Below are 13,746 nucleotides of genomic sequence, written 5' to 3'. Positions count from 1 at the left end.
AGAGCTAGCGTTTAGTGCGGTTAGCGGCTATTGCTAATGCTGCTCCATCAGTGCTAGCCGTGGTTATCAGCAGGCTACAGGCTACCAATAATACTCACTCAATAAAGTGAATAATACTCTCTGAACAGTGAAAGAGCTAGCGACAAGCGGGCTTAGTGGGTAATGCTAATACTGCTGGAGAACTAAACTGAAACTGCTGTATAACGCTGTACTTCAGCAGAGTGACTTTACTGCTTCTTAGTACCTGACTAGTAAAATTCATACATTATGCACACTGTCAATTTCTGGCACCTTATTGTCAGAAAAATACAGTAATAGTAATCTATACTAAATAAAACTACATTAATTTTGCTGCAGTAGAGTCTCCCTAAAATTAATAAAATAATTTTAATTGTTTTTTCATATCGCCAAGAATATCAATATACAACAATACCCTAAAATATTGTGATATTATTTTAGAGTCATATTGCCCCCTCGTACTAACAGCAAAAAGTAAATCTTTATATGGTAACTTTCTTTTCCTATGTGCTTGTATGAGTGTTATATCAAGAATTTTTCCTGGAGACAGAGCGCATTTTTAGTTAGATCTTTAGAGAAGAAAGGAGAGGGAGAGGAAACGGGGGGATGGATGGATGATCGCAGTCTTGTTGTTTTAAGTGTTGTTTAAAATTGGGCTCTGAAATTTTCAGCAGGACTCCATTGTTAACTTCCTCCTCTGCAGCCAGAGTCTGAAACAGAAGGAAACTGTCTGGCACGTAGCAGAAAGGCTTAGCTCCATTCAGAGAATGCTACTCATATGGTCAATGCTAATGCTAACCGCTAAAGACACTAACTGTACAAATGTTTATGGAGACTCCTCATACAAATCATTTCAGTAATTCAGTTAAAAATGTGAAACTTAATTTATATAGATGTGGTACACATTCTATTGTAAGCATTTTTCTGTTATTGTTGATGATTATGGCTTACAGCCAATGAAAACACAGAAATTAGAGTCTCGGATAATTACAATATTCTATATGACCAATTGTTTCTTTTGGCAATGTGGGCAGTGTCCTGCTGGAAAACGAAATCCGCATCTCCATAAATGTTGTCAGCAGAGGGAAGCATAAAGTGCTGTAAGATTTTGTGGGAAAACAAAACTGCACTGACTTTAGACTTGATAACAAAACACAGTGGATCAACACCAGCAGATGACATGTCTCTCCAAACCATCACTGATCATCAGTTAATTTTACATTTCATTTGTAAATCAAGGGAGCAGAGTCTGGAGGAAGAGTGGAGAGACACACAGTCCAAACTGCTTGAGGTCCAGTGTGAAGTTTCCACCAATCAGTGATGGTTTGGAGAGACATGTCATCTGCTGGTGTTGATCCACTGTGTTATATCAAGTCTAAAATCTTACAGCTTTTCATGCTTCCCTCTGCTGACAACTTTTATGGAGGTGCGGATTTCATTTTCCAGCAGGACTTGGCACACTGCCCACACTGCCAAAAGTACCAAATGGTCCCATATAATATTCTAATATTCTGATTTTTGGGTTTTCATTGGCTGTAAGCCATAATCACCAACAATAAAAAATAAACACTTAAAATAGATCACTCTGTGTTTAATACATCTATATAATATATGATTTTCACATTTTGAACTGAATTACTGAAATCAAGTAACTAATTTTTTTTCCCGTTATTTACATTTTTTAAGATGCACTAGTAGTGAGTGCATTCGGCTACGTCTCTCAATAGATTAGGACTGTCTGGAGCAGACAAACAGATAAGGACCTATTGGCACCATGCCTAAGGCCTAATAGCAGGCATGGGCAATAAAGAGGGGTATAAACTGTAGCATAGTAGCTTCGTTAAGTCTTACAGGTAAACAGAATAAACAGAGCCAAGCCCTGGTACTGTAATATTCTCTATTTTGATGAAATATTACATAGTTTGGGAATAAAATGCATAACCTGCTCTTTTAGAAACATTAAAAAACACTAACTGGACAAACTGGGTATCCAGTGGTCTATTAGGCTGCGCTCAATGAAGGCAGTCTGAGACACTTGGTGGGTTTAGGTACCTGGTCTATATTGCACAGAATCTGTTCCATTTGACCACATTATGAACAATTTGGGCTTGATTTCTACCGAACGAGACAAGAATGGAACCACTGCATCCATGCTTTTCTACAGTCATTGTACCAAACATCCATTGTTTAACTACACCAAAGGAAAGGACACATTTTTCCATTTTGAGGCACTTTTAAGGTTAGATAAAGTCAGGGTTGCTTTCAGAGCTTTGGCATTAATGGTAGTAAAATTGAGAATAAAAGCTTGATATCAGATTAAAAGGAAAAGTGGATGCCTTCGCAGAAATATAACAATATTTTCCAATTTTCCCCCCACTAAACTATGTGTATCCTGACATTTAATGTCTTAAAATGCCTTAATCTTCCATACAAATCTGGACAGGAGCATCAAGAGTACAATGATTTCTTTGTTCAGTGTTTGTGAAAATCAACAAAGAAGAGAACAGGATGGACAAAAACTGAAAAACAGCTGAAAATAATGAATTGATATAAAGTAATAGAATAAAGAAAGGACATCCGATTATATGCTTGCTAATATTTACAGTTTTTAAACACTGGAACTGGTCTAAATCCATAGAATGATCCATAGAAATTCTCCTGACAGCCATGACCTACTCAGAAAAGCATATCATGCTGTAATTCATCATATATCGGATATCATGGCCGCCCATTCCTTACCGCAGGCCTTTATGCTTGACAGTAAGGTAACTCGAGGTTAATGGTGATCTTTTGTTACGGCTAAACCACAGATTGCTGTTGTCAGAGCAGGAGAATAAGACACTGCCCACAATACCTCCACATCTTAACCCAAAGAAGAAGCCATATAAGCAGAACTACAGTGTGCAGCTCCTGCAGAAACTGAGTGTGTTATTAGTAGTGGTTGCTAAGGTGTTGTCAAATGGTTAATAAGGTGTTACTGCATGTTAAAATGCAAATAAAATGCAATACATACAAGTGTCTGGATCTAATATAGAACATTTCAGGGTATTTGTGGGATAGCAATATAACCAAAAATAATTTTAATAGTATACTACAGTAACAAAATAAGAATAACTTTTTATTTAGGATACATTCTTTAGAACCCCCAAAAAATATACATTTTTTTTAATTATTATTTTTTTAATTATAAAAAGTACCAAAAATAAAATAAATAATGAAACAACAAAAATCTACCACAAAATTAAAGTGCAGCATAATTTATACATGCACAAATTATAAACAGCTCTGGAAAAAAAAAATAAGAGACTACTTACAAATGATGAGTTTCTTTGATTTTACCATTTTTTTGCACCAGGAGTAAAGGCATAAAGTTATCCAAAAGCAGTGTGTAAGACTGGTGGAGGAGAACATGCCAAGATGAAAACCAGGGTTCTTCCACCAAATATTGATTTCTAAACTCTTAAAACTTTATAAACATGAACTTGTTTTTTTTGCATTATTTGAGATCTGAAAGCTCTGCATCTTTTTTGTTATTTCAGCCATTTCTCATTTTCTGCACGTTTTACTTTATATTGCAACAATGTAATGTGGAAACAAAGTTTGTATCTTAAAAACTGGGTGAAATAATAACAAAAACAACAATAGTAAAACTTTAAAAGAACAGTAGCAGTCTAATTAGCAGGCCTGCAGCCCCCCAGCCCTGAGCCCCTCCCATTAACATGCTATAAACAGCCATGTCTTCCTCTGATCACAGACAGGCATTAATTGGAGCTCTGGCAGGCGGCTCTTTCCAGAAGCAGCGGAGAGAATAGCGGGAATGCGAGCGTCTGGAGGAGAGCTGAATCGCCGTCTAGGAATGTACCAGCCGACTGCAGCGCTGCAGAGAGACGTCCCTACCTGCCCCAGCGCGGAGGGGTTACGGTAAACCATGTGGACCCCCGTCTCCGGGGACAGATCAGATGCAGACTAATCCGGTGTGTTTGAGGGGCTGCAGAACTGCTTCTGTCATTTATGGGGGGAAAATTTAATGTACAGTTTTTTTCACCCTACTTCAGAATGTAGTGAACCAGCCAGGGCATGTCTGGAGTCTGGAGTAAGAAGGTTTCTTAAGATCTTTACTAAAAAAGCTCAAAATAATAGCCAACTAAAAATATTAGTTAAAACAATTAACAAAAAAGAAGAAGTGAAAAGTCTGGACAATTTTTACTGAACAATGACCCATTTATTTTAAGTGTGTTTCAGGGTTTACTCTAAAAGAAAAATGCAGGAAGAACAGACTTAAGGAAGAACAGCTTAAGTTAAAGTTCATTTTAATGCTCTACTCACATAAATAAAACAAAATAAAGTGCTTAGAATCAGTTATCAAACTTATTACACCACTTCACAAACTGGCTGTTATCCAGCTGAAAGGTATGAGCTGTACAGGGCTAGGATAGTAATGTAAGCAGAGTTGACTTAGTATTCGTTTTTTTGCCATTTGTTTGTTAACCAGTGCATTTCCCTGCATTATGCATTTCACTCACATGCTTAGAAAACCACTGCAGAGGTAAACGTATGACTAGAAAAGCACTGCTGAGGTAAATGAGAAATCTGAGTAGCACTGCTGAGGTAAAGGTATGACTAGAAAAGCACTGCTGAGGCAAATGAGAAATCTGAGTAGCACTGCTGAGGTAAAGGTATGACTAGAAAAGCACTGCTGAGGTAAACGTCGAATCTAAGTAGCACTGTTGAGGTAAAGGTATAATTAGAAAAGCACTGCTAAGGTAAATGCTCTGTTAGTATGTTTGCTGGGACGTTAAAAACATGTTCAATAATTTTGTTAAATTGTAATTTTGTTGCAGATTTGCCATCAGCTGCCGGAGCTCAGAGAGAGCACAACTGATCTCTCTCTCTCTGGGTGTGTAGATGGCACTCTCTCCCCACATCACAAAAAAGGTGAGGTCGATCAGCACAAGGCTGCATCTGTGAGCTGATGTATTGGAACCGAATCACTGTGCTTTCCTCTGAGTGTTAGCCCTGTGATGGTGCACGGCAATGCTGCATCAGCAGCAGTTCAGCAGTAGTGTCGGACGAGGCATGTGCTAGTCTTCATGCTCCTGGTGTGTAGTGATAGGGGGAGTCCTAATGAGTGGGTTTGGTAATTGGCTGAGCAAAATTGGGGAGAAAATGTGAAAAAAAATGCTATTTATTTTAAAAGAAGACGAAATATATTTAGGCTATTTAATTTATGCAATAGTGATAAAAGTGGAAAAACAAACGAAAGGCTTATATATGTTTTGATATGTTTGTTGTTGTTTTTTTTTATATTTGATATGCTTGTTTTTTTTTTTATCTCCAATACTGGACCCAATATTTTAACAATGTTAATTGATGTATATAAGCTTCCTATATAATTAGTTTGCTACATTAGCCTAATATCTCTACTTTAAAACTACAGGAGAACTTCAAACAGGGTTTAACTGAGAAACCGCAGGTACGAGCTTATTTACCGAAAGCCACACTATCACTTTAATGGAGCTAAAGGAATTCTGTAATCAGAGTCTTAATCTGATCTTAAAGTTTAATGAAGTGCTTTAAAGCTTTTCTAATCTAGATCTGCCTCGGTCTGCACCTCCACCTCGCCCTGATTCAGCACAAAGCCGCTGGTGGTTCAGCTCTAACTAAAGCTAATGAGAATCTGATTGGAGGAGGTGTAGAGAGCTGGTCCGGGTTATGTAAGAGCTCAGCTCCGCTCTGATTAGTGGACCAGCCTGAGCGGCAGCAGACCCCCGGCCCGCCAGGATAACTCAATCAGGAGTTCAGACCTGGCCTACAGCACCACTGCAGCTACAGCTCAGCTCAGCTCCAGAAGCTTTGATGTTACGTAAAAAAAAAAGAAGGCAGATATTTTTACCCTCTCAGAACAGAGGCTCTGGCTCCTTACAGTCACAGAGAATAATACACTCTGACTGCTTTCATAATACACTGAAATATAAAAGCTCTGTAAAAGAACTGCTGTAAATAAGATAAAAATATGAAAAAATACTACATACTATTTTATCATTCAGTCACATATATACTTTGTTTACAAAAACATTGTAAATAACCTACAAATATAGAAAATGATTGTTTTTCAAACATATACAGCGCTGGGAAAAAAAAAAGTTTCTTTGATTTTACCAAATTGAAAACCTCTGGAATATGATCAAGAGGAAGCTGGATGATCACAACCATCAAACCAAACTGAACTGCTTGAATTTTTGCACCAGGAGTAAAGGCATAAAGTATCCAAAAGCAGTGTGTAAGACTGGTGGAGGAGAACATGATGCCAAGATGCATGAAAACTGTGAATAAAAAACAGGGTTATTCCACCAAATATTAATTTCTAAACTTTTTCTAAAAATTTTATGAACATGAACTTTCATGTCTTTTTTTGTTATTTCAGCCATTTCTCATTTTCTGCAAATAAATGCTCTAAATAACAATAATTTTATTTGGAATTTGGGAGAAATGTTGTCTGTAGTTTATAGAATGAAAAAAAAAACAATGTTCATTTTACTCAAACATAAACCTATAAATAGCAAAATTAGAAAAACTGATTTAGAAACTTAATTCTTTCCCGAGAAGAACACTTTTCAAGAAGTTGTTGTTTGTAACTAAAGCTACAAATTAACGACTAACTTTATTACTAAATAATTAATTAGAATTATGTGTAAATAAGCTAAAAATTACTTTAAAGGAACCTAACAGATTTCTTGAAAATACTTAAAAGAAACTCTTTAAATTCTGCAAAAAAGTTAAAAAGTTTATAAGGCTTGTCTTTTCAGTAGAACTGGTTACAGAAAGATTTGTCTTTTTTAGTAGGCTGGTTACACAAAACTAAACAAAAAAAAAATAAGTTAATCATTAAAAATAATCTAGCTTTCTGCATTAATTTTACTACAAATGTGAACTGACCATTATAAACAGGCACAGACCTGGACTGATATCACATCAGCCTGTAGTGTTTATGCTCAGTGCATGCTAAAAAAAGTAAGTGAATCAACTGGATAAGTGAGATCAGTGTGCTGTCTCAGCTGCTGCAGGACCACCGGGCAGAGAGGAGAGGAGAGGAGAGGAGAGAGGGAGAGGGAGAGGGAGAGGGAGAGAGAGAGAGAGATCCGGGAAACCTGGACTAAACCAGACTCTAAACTTTAACCTTTAAAACCAGAGCAGCAGCAGACGTGACCAATCACCACACCACTGTTTCCACTGCAGCCTCAACACACACACACACACACACACACACACACACACACACACGCTGACCTGGACCACCCTGTCCATCTATCCACACACACACACACACACACACACACACACACACACACACACACACACACACACACACACAGACACACAGACACACAGACACACAGACACACAGACACACAGACACACAGACACACAGACACACACAGACACACACAGACACACACAGACACACACAGACACACACAAGAAACCCTCTTAATGATTAGACAGAGAGAGCGATACATAAAAAAGAGAGATTGAGAAGTATAGAGCAGGAATGAGAGACAGATGAGAGAGTAAACATTTAAGAGTGAGAGACAAAATGAGCAGAGAGAGAGAGAGACAGATAAAGGTGAAGTGAGTCAACATTATGCAGAATCAACAGGTCATTCCTCCACTTTCCTTTCTCTAAAACCAGATTTTCTCTCTCTCTTTATCTCTCACTCACACACTCACACACACACTCACACACACACTCACACACACACTCACACACACACTCACACACACACTCACACACACACTCACACACACACTCACACACACACTCACACACACACTCACACACACACTCACACACGTTTGACAAGTAATGTCAAAACACAATAACACATAACTAATAACTAACATACAGGCACCAGTCTGTCTGCAGGCTGCAGGATGTCTGTACAGCTCCTCACAGGCTCAATCAGACTGAATTAGCTACAGAACCTGTCCTGCATGCAGATATGTGGCGAGACCACCCCGACTGGCCCTCCCAGCCGCCCCGCTGTCAAGAGGCATTATAAAGGGAAATAAAGCTGCATTCCTGCTGCACTCAATGGGAACAGAATTTACAACAGACACCTGTATTACCTCCAGAGTCTCGTTTCCTCATAGCTTAATGTTTAACCTCACTCAATCAATATTTAGATCACGCTTAAGTGAACCGAGTGTAAATAACTCAACGGTATTCCCCAGAGGGGGGGAATATCCCACATTCCAGCTCTATTACTCTATGTTCACATGTATAATCAGTTTCTACAGCTGTGCACATCCTACTGAAACCTGTTCCTTAAAGTAAACTATTTCAGCAAGCTTTCAATCTACATGTGTAGTTATTATGGCTACACGATATATCTGTTCAGCATCGTCACTTAAGGCAATTAGATCAAACATGTTGCAATGTTTTTATTCTTGACACAAGAAGTAGATGCACAGCACTGTCTCTGTGTCTGTGTGAGTGACAGGCTGCTGCTGCCCGAGAAGCGTGAGGGGGAGAGGGAGTGTGAGGGGGTAAACACGAGGTAACCACATGGTTGGGCACATGTTTGTAAACGCACAAGTTGAAAGCTGTGCACCTCAGTCCAGCACAGTTTTGTGCAGATTTGACCAGTTACAGCTGAATTCACGCCTTTAATCCCAGTAAAACGCTCATATTTACCTTTTAAAAAGCCAGTTAAATGCCTGATTAAAGGGCAGATTACTGTTGTTTTTAATTTAAAGCCTTAATGTTTGATATTAGTCACAAACCTATATTAAAGCCCAGTCATGCAAAAAAAAAAAATTACAATTACAATTAAATAAATAAATATATTCTGTGATATACCACAAAAAAAAATGAACACTTTTTTAAAAATCATATTGGTGATATGCTAAATATTGTGATACTATTTTTACCATATTGCCCAGCTCCAGGAAATTTTAATCATAGAGCTAAACAAAAAAAATACATTCTAAATTTGCATTTTGTGTGGAATTTGTAAATGTAAGTAAATGTATACATAAACAGAACAAACCTATCCTAATAAACGATCCAATCACACTTCATAATCCCTTTAACGAACATTCTGGCCCTGACCGAAGACCCGCTGAGATAAAGACTTACCGAAAACAAGTGTTGTGCCAGGCGTCTTTCAGGACCTTGACGTGGAACGCGTCCTGAATCCTGACTCCGCATCCCTTGCACACGCGATCAGTCCTGTCTGCAGATTAAACACACACCAATATATTAATACACAATCATCTGATCACAGTCTAATCACACAAACACACATCAGTTAAGTTTATTCACAGTGTTTCAATCAGACGTTTTCCCTCAGCAGCAGCAGCAGACTTCAGCTGTGCGACTACTCCACCATTATGTAATCGCTTCCTGCTGAACGCCGTCCAAGAACCCGCTCTGAAATATGGTTTACGTTAGTCTCCAGCTATTTTTAGAGGAAGAGTCTCTAAACTAAGCTAACCCACCTATTTTTATTCACTCTCCAGGCTTTTTCTGTTTTCTCCAATAAGAGGAACTGCCTGTGCCAAATTCACACTTTGAGCATTCGAAAACTGACGTCAAACTACTGTTACTGCAATTAAATATTGACTCAAGCAGAACAAAAGCAGCTCCCTTAAACAACCATGAGACTCAAGTACCACAAAGTACTGGTACTATGCCACATAGACACACCATGTCTGCAAAAATTCAAGAAATTCTGCAGTTAAAAAGTGAAGCTTAAGTAAATGTGCCAGATTCAAAAACACATTTTTATAGAACTCCTCAATGCCTGAGATTAGTATAGACATCACTCTATAAACCACTTAAAAAACCTCCATATGGATGGAGTTTACTACATTCCCCCTATAGACTTCCCACTATATATATATATAGACCGAAAACTCCTCAAGGTGCCACTAAACCCTAAACCATATATATATATATATATATATATATATATATATATATATATATATATATATATATATATATATATATATTTATTTTTTTTTTTCCATTATTAGCCTAAATGTGTTCATTTCAAATAATGAAATATAACAGTCATGCCTTAAATTTTTATACACACTTCACAAAACGCAAAACAGTCAATCAATAATCAGAGCCACAATGCTGCTGCTGCAGCTCAGCCAATCAGATGTCCCTCCTGCCCTGCCTCTAAACCCATACATCACCCAAAACCTCTCCCAAACTACCCCTTCCCTTTTTTAGTCTTTTTCAAATTAGGGCTGAGAGAGGAATCAGCTAAAATCATGGGGTTTAGTGACCCTTTAAGAACAGGTATCGACCTCCCTCTATAAAGCACATCCAAAAACTCCTATAGACCTTTCCCCATTTATAGACCTTTCCCTTGTAGACCAGAGCAAAAAAATACAGAAGAACTGAGTTCATTTTAGACATTCCCATATAAATTGTCCTCCTTATTGCCATTGAAGAGCAGCACTGGATTATTTTAATATGTCCAGAATTTATATGTTTTATATCTATAAAAAAACAGAGCAAATAGGACTCCAGTCTTTTTGTTTTATGGACGATTCTGGTCGTCTAAACTAAAACACTGCAGTAAAAATATGAGATGAATGTGCAGCAGTAAAGCAGTCCAGGTGCTGAACCAGTAGAAACGAATAACATTAAATTCAGAAATGGAATTAGGAACAAAACTAAAAAATGTCAGAAAGCTCCCTAAACTTTCCTCTTCCTCCCAAAAACAGTCTGCCTGAGCTAAAGCAACAGAAGAATCATGTGATTAACTCTACTGAACTTTGATTTATTCAGACAACAGTGTAAAGTAAACTACACAATCTAGCTTAAAGCAGCAATAAGAATGAATTTCCAATTAAAAGTAATATTTAGTCTCAAACTAAACTTAACCTCTTATCCCTGTGCAGGAAAATGACCCATAGTGTTGTTATAAGCTGCAGAATATGTATTAACTTCAAGTAGCTGAATGTATAGGTTTATTCTTCTCTGCCCACATCTGTTTACCACAGGCCTGGGTCCCATTAAACCCAGTAAACAGAGATGTAGCACAGAACTGGGATAAATGGTGGCCAGAGCTACCGCTTCAGTCTGAGTAGGTGCAGTACAAGCTAGCCAGCAATCGTTTAGTGACTACTGCACTATGTTTGACAATTGTCTCCATCCACAAACTCCACCAAACCTCTACAAACTGCATCAAACATCTACAAGCTCTTAAACATCTATAAAAATCTACAATTTACACATCTATAAACATCTACAAACTACTACCAAAGGTGTCCAACCTTCACCACATATCTACTAACTCCACCAAACATCAACAAAATCTTACATACTATACCAAAGGTCACAGCAAACATCTACAAACTCCACCAAACGCATACAAACTCCAAACATTGACACGCTATACCTAACTGTACAAAATATTAAACAAAACACAATTAGCCAAACTACAGCAAAGGACTAAACACTACAGCAAACATTTCACAAACTACATCAAACGTCTGCAAACTACAAACTACACCAAACGTCTGCAAACTACACCAAACGTCTGCAAACTACACCAAACGTCTGCAAACTACAGCAAACGACTTCAAACTACAGCAAACGACTTCAAACTACAGCAAACGACTTCAAACTACAGCAAACGTGTACAAAATATCAAACATATTCAAACTCTCCAACCTCTACAAAAAGTACAAAGGTCTACAAACTACAGCAAACGACTACAAACTACAGAAAACGATACAAAATGTGTCTAACATTTACACACTATCAAACCTCCACAAAAAACAACGTCCAAACTACAGCAAACGACTAAACACTACAGCAAACGTCTACAAACTACAGCAAACGTCTACAAACTACAGCAAACGCCTACAAAGTACAGCAAACTACAGCAATGTGTACAAAATATCAAACATATACAAACTATCCAACCTCTACAAAAACAAATATCTATAAACTGCAGAAAACCACTACAAAATATTAAAACATATACAAACTATCCAACCTCTACAAAAAACGTCCAAGGTACATCAAACATCTAACGTTACAAACTACAGCAAACGACTACAAACAGTACAGAAAACGACTACAAACTACAGCAACTTGTACAAAATATCAAACATATAACTTACAAACTATCCAACCTCTACAAAAACAAATGTCTATAAACTACAGAAAACGACTACAAACTACAGCATACGACTACAAAATATAAAACATATTACAAACGTCTACGAACTACAAAAAAAAAACGACTAAACACTAACCTTACAGATTACGGGTACAAAATATCAAACATACAAACTCTCCAACCTCTACAAAACACGAACGTGCACCAAACGCCCACAAAGCGAATCAAATGTCTACACTACAGCAAACGACTAGAAAATATTAAACATATACATACTATCCAACCTCTACAAAAATCACAAACGTCTACAAAGTACTCCAAACGTCTACAGCAAACAACTAAACACCACTAAACGTCTACAGCAAACGATTTAACACCACAGAAAACGTGTAACATTACAAAATATTAAATATATGCAAATTCTCCAACCTCTACAAAACACGAACGTTCACCAAACGTCAAAAACACTACACTAAACGTCTACAAACAAAAGCAGGCGGCTAGCTATGATAGCTCGGTGCTGCTCCTCCGGCTGTACCTTCGTGTTCGTCCATCACTCGGCGGGTTGTTGTGGATCAGAGCTCACATGCTGCTGGAGCTGCTGCTGGAGCTGCGGGTGGTGGTGATGGTCTCCGGGATGCGGCGCGGGGCTCGGAGCGCTGAGGGCTCATGGATGAAGATCTCAGTGAGGTGAAGAGCAGCAGCAGAAGGTAGAGGTTTAGAGTAAATCCAGCGCCGCTGCTGCTGCTGTTGTTGTTTCTGAGGGACGCGGAGCTGCTCCTCTGCTGCTCCAGCGAGCTCTCCCCACCGGTGACGTCACGCGGGCGAAATTCCTGTACGGAGAGCGGAAGGGATCAAACACACCCACACCTGAAACAGGAGAAGCGGAGCCCCGGACCCGGAGCAGCAGCGCTGAGCGGACAGCGCCCCCTGCCGCCCGCCGACCTGCAGCACCACCATCACCACCAGCAGCTCAGAAGATTTTAGCACTTTACTCCAGATCCAGCCCATTTTATTTATCTATTGCCACTTTATAAACTATTAACGTTTAATATGTATCATATCTTACCACCTTTAGCCCAGCTGGACCAGTATAACGTTTTCTAGATGTTCTTTTTTTATTTAACGTCAACGTTTTTAATCGTTTTGTCATCGCTAGTAGCAATTTTTAACTTTAAGTTTTGGAGTTAACGTTACTGTTAATGCTTAAAAAGTTTCCGTAACGTTAATATTCGTCTAGATGTGAACGTTATGGGAGAAACGTTCCCATTGTAACGTTGTTATGCAAACCACAGGTTTTCAGAATGTTCCTGGAACATTATTTCTTTTAGGCTATAGGCTGCCCTTCCTGAAAACATTTCAAAATGTTGGTAAACGTTCTTATAACGTTCTTTGTTTGGAAACAGCCTTTCATTTCGTCTTTTAATTCGCTTACTTTGAACCATTTATTTAAAATAGTACTGTTTATATTAGTAGTTAATTTTAACTTTTGGGGGTTTTATGTTTTGTTTTCTTAGAGTATGTTTTATATTTATATTATTTATATTTCTCCTTAATTAAATCTTATTTTAAACAT

General features: G+C 38.1%; 1 protein-coding gene across 1 annotated transcript in view; it reads right to left on the bottom strand.

The window, feature by feature from the left end:
- Window positions 1-12,975, bottom strand: part of limk2 (LIM domain kinase 2) — a 71,976-nt gene extending 59,001 nt beyond the window's left edge. Inside the window, exons 1-2 of the mRNA XM_049470322.1 lie at window positions 12,709-12,975; window positions 9,158-9,254 (exon numbers count right to left, since the gene is read on the bottom strand). Coding sequence (XP_049326279.1) covers window positions 9,158-9,254; window positions 12,709-12,724 — 113 coding nt within the window. The 5' untranslated portion in view covers window positions 12,725-12,975. The remainder of the gene's footprint in view (window positions 1-9,157; window positions 9,255-12,708) is intronic.
- Window positions 12,976-13,746: the final 771 nt, after the last annotated feature.

This window comes from Astyanax mexicanus, chromosome 22 (assembly GCF_023375975.1).
Source record: "Astyanax mexicanus isolate ESR-SI-001 chromosome 22, AstMex3_surface, whole genome shotgun sequence".
Lineage (NCBI taxonomy): Eukaryota > Metazoa > Chordata > Actinopteri > Characiformes > Acestrorhamphidae > Astyanax > Astyanax mexicanus.
Note: the sequence above shows the minus strand (reverse complement) of the source record. Positions and strands in the feature narration are given on the sequence as shown.